This window comes from Monodon monoceros, unplaced genomic scaffold, assembly GCF_005190385.1.
Source record: "Monodon monoceros isolate NGI ecotype Baffin Bay Population unplaced genomic scaffold, NGI_Narwhal_1 Super_Scaffold_22, whole genome shotgun sequence".
Lineage (NCBI taxonomy): Eukaryota > Metazoa > Chordata > Mammalia > Artiodactyla > Monodontidae > Monodon > Monodon monoceros.
The window spans coordinates 86,658,666-86,669,746 of record NW_021703779.1 but is presented as its reverse complement, the minus strand read 5'-3'; the positions used below and the strand labels follow the sequence as shown (position 1 = coordinate 86,669,746).

Sequence of the window (11,081 nt, the reverse complement as noted above, 5' to 3'; positions counted from 1 at the left end):
GGCTGGGAGAAGGGGGGGTGCGGGGAAGAACAGGGGCCGACAGCCTCCCTCCCTCCCCCCTCCCCCCTCCCCCTCCCGTTTCCCGTTTGTCCGCAGGTCTGCAGGTCTGTTGTTCATAGCAGTACGCAGGGCTAGAAAAGGCGAGGAAGAAACTGACCGAATCGGTACGGGTAGGTGAAGGAAATATAAAGACCCCTGGGGTGGAGGTGGGCAAAGGAGGGACTGAGGCTGTCGGCCCCTGTTCTTCCCCGCACCCCCTTCTCCCAGCCTACTCTGTTCTAGGAGGGTCTTGCGTTATGCCTTGTGACGGGAGAAATGGTTGAGGAGAGCCTTGGAAAAGGCTGGAGGGAGGGACGAGGGAGGTGAGGAGGTGGAAAGTGGGGGTAGGAGCAGCAGGCTTGGGGAAACCCAGATGGCAGACTGAGTCTCCCAAGTGGAAAATATTTGGTGATAGCTCTGAATCACAAAAAGCAAATACGGAGACCTGTGTCCAGAGCACTGGTCCGTTCACCAAACTTTTGACTTAATGTCGCCTTCTTATTTCCTAGAAGTAGTTGTTTTCAAAGAAGAATAAGCAGAAAAAAAGAAAGGAAGAGGGAACAGGAGGAAGAGAGACAGATACAAGATGACACCCTGTCAAAAGATTGAAGGAAAACCAGAAAATGAGAGTGAACCAAAACTTGAGGAAGAGCCAAAGCCTGAGGAAAAGCCAGAGGAGGAGGAAGAGCCAGAGGAGGAGGAAAAAACAGAAGGAACTTTTAGAGAAAGGCTGATTCAGTCTCTCCAGGAATTTAAAGAAGATATACACAACAGGCATTTAAGCAAGGAAGACATGTTTAGAGAAGTGAATGAATTAGACGAGATAAGGAGAGTAAGAAACAAACTTATAGTGATGCGTTGGAAGGTTAATCGAAACCATCCTTACCCCTATTTAATGTAGTTTACCTTGATTTTTATTTTTTCTGATGTTAACATTACTTTCTTTTGATTTGCATTTTCCCAATACACCTTTGTCCATCTTTCTACTTTTAACTTGTTGCTATTAGTGGTTTTAGATGCATCTCATTGTTTATTTTACTTCAAAGCAATCTACAAGTCTTTGCCTTTTAATAAGAGAACTTTACTCATTTGTACAAAAAGAGGTTCCTGGCAGGATATAAAATGAAAAAAGAAGTTACTAAGTAATATGTGAATATCATATTTTTGAAAGGGAAGAGTACACTTATATATCACATATATGCACAGAAGAACATGTGAAGGATGAAAGACAAAGTACAGTCAGTGGTAGAATTATGAGTGATTTTTTTATTCAGCTTATTTGTATTTTTCCTTATTCCTAGAATGTACACACATTATTGTTAAAAATAATAAAAGCTTTATTTAAAAAAAGGAGTAAACAACAGTACTGAGTATATTTCTAAAGGCATTGGGACACAATATTTAATGGCAGAGTTTTAGAAGCAAATGTAAACTCCAAATTACCACCAGACCACTTAGCTAGGAGAATAAATTTTACATCTTTTCTCATCTGCAAAATAGAGATAATAAAGAACTTTCAGGGATCTTATGAGGACCAAACAAGGTAGTGACTGTGAACTGTATTTGACAAGCTTTTGTTCCCATCTGCTCATGCAGGATCCCAACTCCTAAGAGATTTATTTCAGGTATTTTGGAGCGAGAAAGTAGTTCTCACCTGTGCTTAAGAACAAATCCAGACAACTGTTAGGTGGGCACTACGTTTGTGTTTCTCTCCTGCTGTGCCTGCCTAACCTTCCATCCTCCTCCCCTTGATACTACCATGTGTATTGGGTATTTCTGCCCCTTCATTCAGGTTCTGTACTTCTCAGGCCCCTAACACTGCTGATGTGTTAGAAATCTCAAATAGTGAAGCCCAACATATTTCTTTGGAACCCCCAATGGACTGACTCTCCAGTCTGACCTCTACAGAAGTAGGGGAAACACCCATCTCTTAAATTTAGATAGACATTTATGCAGGGCCACTTGGGCTGTGATATCTTATTGATACCTTGGCAACTTTGGGATTTTAATCACAGACCCCCTCTTCCGCATAAGATTCGGACACAATGGGTCTCTTTGGGGGTGGGACCAGAAGATAAGACTGAGTAACAGACATTATGCTTTAGTCAGAGTTGCTTATGAGCCTAAAGATTGGTTTTATCTTCCTGACTCTTATTTCCTTAGGGTGAGCAATCTCTCCCAAAAGACTGGTGGCAGGCCCTCCTCACCAGCTCAAAAGATACCCTTAGACCTGTGTAAATTTTTAAAGGGAGGTTCAAGTAAGATTTCGGGATATTCCCATGCTTACTTGGAAATGTATGAAGTGCTGTGTAAGACTTACTGTGTATGTATATCTGCATCCAAATCTTCATAACTATATATGTATCTATATATGTATATGTGGCTCACAGTTGTGCCAGTTGTATATTATTTTTCCTCTGTGATGCTCTTTTTGGGGCAATTAATCTCTCCAGACTATTCTTCAAGGTTGCAACAGTCTGATGGATGCTGGTTGGTCTGGATTCTGGCTGAAGTGAGATGGGGGTCCAAAGACCTACTGTGCCACTTTTATAGGATGGTATGAATCCAACCCCCTGGCACTCTGAGGGGTGGAGCTGGGGCAGGATGTGGAAGGGCTCCCCCAAGGCACACCCCTCTCCAGGGTTGTCTGACTTTGGTTTCTGTGTTCCAGCCTGCAGCAGGCACCAGACTCTTCTAGGCTGAAGGCCAGGCTGTCCTGGACATACATACCTGGAGGACAAAGACTGTCCCCATTGCAGGTCAGAGCACTGGACTTCCTTTACCCCTTTTTTCCTTCACAAGGGGGCTTGATGGGAACTTTTAAAGGAAAGAATATAACTTTTAAAGAAAAGATTTCAAAAGTCACTAACTAAAAACATTAGTTGTGATAGTTTTTGTCCCAGCCATGACTACTCTAGATGCAATCAGATAACTTGGGATTAAAGTAGAAGGGCCTGGTGGTAGGTGGAGATGATTTCAGGTAATACACAAATATTTTAAGTTGTAATATTCATGTACTGATATTTATTTGAATGTGTATTAATGAATACTCTCTTTAAGGCAAATGATAGTTTAGATTTAGGGTGGTGTTATAAAGTTTCCTTTTCAAAAAAGTACTCAAATTTCCTTCTCAAAAATATTCAAATTAAATGAGTCTGTTTGAAGACAAACATGAAGTAGAACACAATGTTAACAGCAAAGGTGGTATATAGATATGGCAAAAATCATCCTAGTGGGAAACATTGCCCTAGCATAATTGATTTAGGGAATAACATCTGGAAACACCTGTCAAGAAGTGTGCAGTCTGAGATTTTACCCTACTTACAAATTAACAAGTTAACATTAACCTGCTACTGTTTAACCTGCTTTTGCTATGACAGAAGACACTAGAATCCTGATCAGAGACTAAGGACATTATTACTCATGGTAAAAGCAGTAGCAACGGCTTCATATTGGTTTATATCAGTTCCCGATTATCCTCAAGTCCCTTGGATGCCTACACATGCAGTGCACTGTGTTTTAGGAAAGATACCTGAGTTTGGGGAATTCACTGCTTTCATAGTAAGCAAAAGCAAGCCTGCTCTGTGTCCAGGGAAAGACGTTACCTCATCCCTCAAAGTTGCTTGCTGCAAAGACAACTCTGCGAAATGGACTGCCTGCATAAAGAGTGGTCAGGGCCTTACATTCTTGGTGTACCCAATAAGAACATGCAGGGATGCTCAGGACCCAAGGTGGATTGCCTCTCCCAGTAACACTTTCCTCTGTGCAGTAAATCTTAATGTGAATGGTAAGCCTTTCCTAATATCACAAATTTTGATTTATAATTCCAAGTTAAAGCAGATAATTCATTGTACTGTAGACTGTAAACAGGGAATTTGTAACTCTTTCTAGTTTTTGCTTAAATACATAGGATTTTGAATGAATCCTAATTAACTCAATGAAAAGAACAACGAAGAAACTAAAAGTAACTAATCTATGAGGAACTTTAAAGACATAGCTACCATGACACACAAAATTAAAGAAGTAGAGGAGCAAAACCAATGGATTTATCAAGGTGCTAATGACAGGAGTAGTCTTATGTGAAAGTTTTCACTGAAAAACTGACAGGATTGTGTGTGTTTGTAAGGCAACCTCAGATCCCATATACATGTAATCGCCACTGCCTCTATAAAAGGAAAAGCCAAGAGCTAAGAGGAAAGCTGGTCTGTCCCCTCTACAGGGAAAGTTTTGAGAGAGGGGGAACCTTTGACACATAATGGTATCCAAAAGCAATTATTTGATATTTTGACACCAACGTTTTGCAAGAGCCTTAGCAAAAACAGCTGCATAATTTAGTTGGGTATGGAGCATCTTTTCATGTACTATTGGCCATTTATACATCTTACTTTGAGAAATGTCTATTCAAATATTTTACCTAAACACCCCCCTTAATATTTTCAATATAGTGTGGGTAAAGAATCTATTTAAAAGAATGAGGTAGGGGCTTCCCTGGTGGCGCAGTGGTTGAGAGTCCGCCTGCCGGTGCAGGGGACACGGGTTCGTGCCCCGGTCAAGGAAGATCCCACATGCCGCGGAGCGGCTGGGCCCGTGAGCCATGGCCACTGAGCCTGCGCGTCTGGAGCCTGTGCTCCGCAACGGGAGAGGCCACAACAGTGAGAGGCCCGCGTACCGCAAAAAAAAAAAAAAAAGTGAGGTAGATCCATACGTACCACATGTTCACCATGCATTATTAAAAGAAAAATGAAGGACAGGAGGTACAGTATAATATATACACACACATAGATACACATATCCACAAATACCAAGATAAAGCCCATTAGCTCACTGAAGGGAGGGATTATGTCTTTTCAAGTGACATTTTGATATCTCACCAGGCCTCCTGCTATCTGATTGTTTAAGAAATGATTATTTAAAAAAAAAATTTCTCCTAATAGATAATTCTATTATCCTTGCATTGTAACTGTCAAAATAGTTTCTTGGAGTTATACAAAGTCCTTCTCCCCTTGCATGAATTCTGAGTCCTTTTCCAGGTGTTATATCATTAACCTACTATTTAATAGAAAAGGAAGTGAGGCTTAGAGAGATTACATGTCTCAAGCCAAGGTCACCCAGCTGTTAAATGGAATGCCTGCCTATGGTCAAAGCCCTCATTCCTAATCTCTGCTCTGCAACAGTTGGTATTTAATAAATATTAACAACAACAGCAACACTGTGCTAAATGGATTCCCATCATTTCCTTAAAGCTCCATGCACTTTCAAGTCCTGGTCTTTGTTCCCATAGTTTTTCCTGCCTGAAACTTTCTCTCAACCACTCCTCATGCACTTAGCCTGGATAACTCCTACTCATTTATCCCAGAATACATGTTACTTCTTTTTTTTTTAAACAGCTTTATTGAGATATAATTCACATACCATACAATTCACCCACCTAAAGTGTAAAATTCAATGGTTTTAATATATTCACAGTTATGTGCAGCTATCACCACAGTCAATTTTAGAACATTTTCAAGTCAAAAAGAAACACCATACCTTACCTATGACCCCACCCCCTACACCTCTATCCCCCCAGCCCTAAGTAAACATTAATCTACTTTCTGTCTCTATAGATTTCCTTATCCCTGGACATTTCATCAGAATGTACTCATAAAGTGTGGTCTTTTGTTACTGGCTTTTTTCACTTAGCTTATGTTTTCAAGGTTCGCCCATTGTGTACCAAGTATTCATTTCTTTTTATGGCAGAACAACATTCTATTGTATGGATATGCCACATTTGTTTATTCATTAGTCCATTGGTGGATATTTGGGCTGTTTTCATCTTTTTCTTGTTATGGGTAATGCTGCTATGAACATTTGTGTACAAGTTTTGTAAGGACATATGTTCTTATTTCTCTTGGGTAGATATCTAGGAATTGAATTGCTGGGTCATACAGTAACTCTATGCTTAATTGTTTCAGGAACTGCCATACTATTTTCTAAACTAACTGGCCATTATACCTTTCCATCAGCAGTGTGTAAGGGTTCCAATTTCCCCATGTCCTTGACAACACTTTTTATTTTCTGACTTTTTGACTGTAGCCATTTTAGCAGAGGTGAAAGGGTATCTTACTGTGGTTTTGATTTGCATTTCTCTGATTGTTAATGATATTGAGCATCTCTTCATGTGCTTATTGGCCACTTGTATATCTTACTTGGAGAAATGTCTATTCAAATCCTTTGCCCATTTTTTAATTGGGATATTTGCCTTTTTATTATTGAGTTGTAAGAGTTTGTATATACTCTGGATACAAGTCCCTTATCAGATACATGATTTGTACATGTTTTCTCCCATTCTGTGGGTTATATTTTCACTTTCCTGATGGTATACTTTGATGCCCTAAAAATTTTAGTTTTGATGAAATTCAATGTTTTTTTCATTTTCTGCTCATTACTTTGGTGTCATATCTAAGAATCCTTTGCCATATCCAAGTTCATGAAGATTTATCCCTATGGGTTTTTTCCCTGAGTTTTATCATTTTAGCTCTTACATTTAGGTCTCTGATCTATTTCTAGTTAATTTTTTTGTATATGGTGTGAGGTAAGGGTCTCATTTCGTTAGTTTGCAAGTGGCTATCTAGTTGGTCCAGAACTGTTTGTGAAAGGACTATTTTATTTTTCCCAGTGAATGGTCTTGGCACCCTCATCAAAAATCAGCTGACACATGGTTTTACTTCTGGACTCTCAATTCAGTCCTATTGACCTATATGTCTATCATGTGCCAGTATCACACTGTCTTGATTACCATTGCTTTGAAGCAATTTTGAAATCAGGAAACATGAGTCCTCCTACTTTATTATTTTCCAAGATTGTTTTGGCTATTAGGGTCCCTTGCAATGCATATGAATTTTAGAATCAGCTTGTCAATTTGTACAAAGAAATCAGCTGGGGTTATGAAAGGGATTGTATTGAATCTGTAGATCAATTTAGGAAGTGTTGCCATTTTAACAATATTAAAATTTTCAATTCATGAACATGGGATCTTTTTTTCCATTTAATTGCATCTTCTTTAATTTCTTTCAATAATGGTTTGCAGTTTTCAGCGTATCAATTTTGTACTTCCCTTATTAAATTTATTTCTAAATATTTTGTTCTTTTCGATACTATTATAAGTAGGATTGTTTTCTTAATTTTCTTATTCAGATTGTTCATTGCAAGTGTATAGAAATATAGTTGATTTTTGTTTATTGATCTTGTATCCTGCAACCTTGCTGAAGTTGTTAGTTTTGTTAGTTTATCAGTGGATTCCATAAGACTTTCTATATATAAGATTATGTCATCTGTAAATAGAGATAGTTCTACTTCTTATTTTTCAGTCTAGATGCCTTTTATTTCTTTTCCTTGCCTAACTGTCCTGGCTAGAACCTCCAGTGTAACGTTGAATAGAAATTGTGAGAGCACACATCTTTGTTTTGTTTCTGATACTAGGGGCAAGGCATTCAGTGTTTTAACATTAAGTATAATGTCAGCTGAGGGTTTTTTGTAATACCTTTTATTACGTTGAGGGAATTCCTGGCTGGGGGATGTTAAACCAAACTTGCATTCTGGGATGAATCCCATTTGGTCATGATGTATAATTGTTTTTATATGTTTCTAGACTTGTTTTCCTAGTATTTTGTTGGGGGATTTTTTGCATCCATATGCATAAGAGATACTGGTCTGTAGATTTTTCTTGTCATATCTTTGGTTTTCATACCAGGATAATACTGGTCGAATAAGAGGAGAAGTGTTCTTAAAATAAGAGGAGAAGTGTTCTTTCCTTTTATATTTTTTTTGAAGAATTCTTCTTTAAATGTTTGATAGAATTCAGCAGTGAAGCCACGTGGCCTAGAATTTTCTTTATGGGTAGTTTTTAAAAATTTATTACTAATTAAATCTCTTCACTTGTTATAGGTCTATTCAAATTGTTTATTTCTTATTGAGATAGTTTTGGTAGTTTGTATTTTTCTAGGAATTTGTCCATTTTGTCTGTTATATAACATAATGGCATGTAATATTTCATATTATTCATTTATAATCTTTTTTCATATCTATAAGTTCAGTAATATTGACCCCTCTTTCATTTCTGATTCTAGTAACTTGACACACACATCTCTCTCTCTCTCTCTCTCTCTCTCTCATCAATCTAGCTGGAGATTTGTCAATATTGTTGATCTTTTCAAAGAACCAGTTTGGTTTCACTAATTTTCTCTATTCTCTTTCTATACTCCATTACTCTAATTTCTGCTCTCATTTATGCTTAGTTTGCTCTTCTTTCCCAGCATCTTAAGGTGGAAAGTTAAGATCTTGATTTGAGATCTTTCTTCTTTTTAATATAGGCATTTACAGCTATATATACAGCTATATATTTCCCTCTAAGCATAAGCTTAGCTCCATCCCATTGTTTTGAGTACATTGTGTTTCTACATACCAAAGTTCCATCCCCATAAGTTCTGGTATGCTGTACGTCATGTTTCATTAATCTCAGAGTATTTTCTGATATCCATTTTGATTTGTTCTTTGATGCATTGGCTGTTTAGGAGTGTTTTGCTTCATTTCTAGATATTTGTGACTTTCCTAATTTTTTTATGTTGTTTATACAAAATTTTATTGCACTGTGGTCAGAGAACATATCTTGTATTACTTATAACCCATTAAATTTATTAAGGCTTGTTTTATGGCCTTCATGGTCTACCATGAAGAATGTTCCATGTGCACTTGAGAAGAATGTGCATTCTGCTGTTGTTGGGTGGCATATTCTATATGTCTGTTAGGTCTAGTTGGTGTGTGGTGTTCTCATGTCTTCTACTTCCTGGTTGATCTTCTGCCCATTTGGTCTATTTATTATTAAAAGTGGTGAAGGGTAAGCTGGGACAAAGTGAGAGAGTGGCATGGACATATATATACACTACCAAATGTAAAATAGATAGCTAGTGGGAAGCAGCCACATAGCAGAGGGAGATCAGCTTGGTGGTTTGTGACCACCTAGAGGGGTGAGATAGGGAGGGTGGGAGGGAGGGAGATGCAAGAGGGAAGAGATATGGGAACATATGTATATGTATAACTGATTCACTTTGTTATAAAGCAGAAACTAACACACTTTGTTATAAAGCAGAAACTAACACACCATTGTAAAGCAATTATATTCCAATAAAGATGTTTTAAAAAAAGCGGGGTATTAAAGTCTCCAACTATTATTGTTGAATTATCTATTTCTCCCTTCATTTTTGTCAGTTTTTGCTTCATATATTTTGGTGCTCTGTTTTTAGGTGCATATATATTTATAATTGTTATATACTCCTTATGGATTAGCTCTTTTATCATTAAATTCCCTCTTGCTTTGGTCTGGCATGGAAAGAACTTAGAAGTTATCACTCCATTCTAACAATAAGTAAAAAGCTGAACAAACTGAAAATCAACAACTCTTCTTAGATCCATTAGAGAATTGAAGTCACAGAGCAAATCACTGCCCGCAAAAAAGGAGAGACAGACAGTCAGATACAGAGAATCACAATTTGCTGGAGTAAAACCTGTGAAGAGAAACTTCCCCAGGAATCAGTACTGATGTAGGAAAACCTAAACTATAATTTATGAATTGCTGGAAGTTCAGTGTGGACAAGTCTGAGATTTAAAACTCCAGAGAGGCCCAGTATTTTTTTTTTTATATACAGCAGGTTCTTATTAGTTGTCTATTTTATACATATTAGTGTATATATGTCAATCCCAATCTCCCAATTCATCCCACCACCCCCGACTTTCCCCCCTTGGTGTCCATACATTTGTTCTCTACATCTGTGTCTCTATTTCTGCCTTGCAAACCGGTTCATCTGTACCATTTGTCTAGATTCCACATATATGCGTTAATATACAATATTTGTTTTTCTCTTTCTGACTTACTTCATTCTGTATGACAGGCTCTAGGTCCATCCATGTCTCTACAAATGACCCAATTTCATTCCTTTTTATGGCTGAGTAGTATTCCATTGTATATATGTACCACATCTTCTTTATCCATTCGTCTGTTGATGGGCATTTAGGTTGCTTCCATGACCTGGCTATTGTAAGTAGTGCTGCAATGAACATGGGGGTGCATGTGTCTTTTTGAATTATGTTTTTCTCTGGGTATATGCCCAGTAGTGGGATTGCTGAGTCATATGGTAATTCTATTTTTAGTTTTTTAAGGAACCTCCATACTGTTCTCCATAGTGGCTGTATCAATTTACATTCCCACCAACAGTGCAAGAGGGTTCCCTTTTCTCCACACCCTCTCCAGCATTTGTTGTTTGTAGATTTTCTGATGATGCCCATTCTAACTGGTGTGAGGTGATACCTCATTGTAGTTTTGATTTGCATTTCTCTAATAATTAGTGATGTTGAGCAGCTTTGCATGTGCCTCTTGGCCATCTGTATGTCTTCTTGGAGAAATGTCTATTTAGGTCTTCTGCCCATTTTTTGAGTCGGTTGGGGTTTTTTTGTTTTTTGTTTTTTTTGTGTGGTACGCAGGCCTCTCACTGTTGTGGCCTCTCCTTTTGTAGAGCACAGGCTCTGGACGTGCAGGCTCAGCGGCCATGGCTCACGGGCCCAGCCAGTCTGCGGCATGTGGGATCCTCCCGGACCGGGGCATAAACCCGTGTCCCCTGCATCGGCAGCCGGACTCTCAACCACTGCGCCACCAGGGAAGCCCTGTTTGTTTTTTTTAATATTGAGCTGCATGAGCTGTTTATATATTTTGGAGATTAATCCTTTGTCCATTGATTCATTTGCAAATATTTTCTCCCATTCTGAGGGTTGTCTTTTCATCTTGTTTATAGTTTCCTTTGCTGTGCAAAAGCTTTTAAGTTTCATTAGGTCCCATTTGTTTATTTTTGTTTTTATTTCTATTACTCTAGGAGGTGGGTCAAAAAAGATCTTGCTGTGATTCATATCAAAGAGTGTTCTTCCTATGTTTTCCTCTAAGAGTTTTATAGTGTCCAGTCTTACATTTAGGTCTTTAATCAATTTTGAGTTTATTTCTGTGTATGGTGTTAGGG

The 11,081-nt window shown here is 38.2% G+C and overlaps 2 protein-coding genes across 8 annotated transcripts in view; both read left to right on the top strand.

Annotated features, from left to right (window-relative positions):
- The window catches only part of TCEAL9 (transcription elongation factor A like 9), a 2,097-nt gene extending 713 nt beyond the window's left edge, over nt 1-1,384 (top strand). For 2 of the 7 annotated variants that reach the window (XM_029240122.1, XM_029240123.1), the window contains exons 2-3: nt 97-170; nt 549-1,384. In XM_029240122.1, coding sequence (XP_029095955.1) covers nt 626-940 — 315 coding nt within the window. In that variant the 5' untranslated portion in view covers nt 97-170; nt 549-625 and the 3' untranslated portion in view covers nt 941-1,384. The remainder of the gene's footprint in view (nt 1-96; nt 171-548) is intronic. The other 5 variants (XM_029240127.1, XM_029240124.1, XM_029240125.1 and 2 more) reach the window with 5 other exon arrangements.
- The window catches only part of NXF3 (nuclear RNA export factor 3), a 1,139,741-nt gene that overhangs the window by 323,924 nt on the left and 804,736 nt on the right, over nt 1-11,081 (top strand). The window lies entirely within an intron of this gene.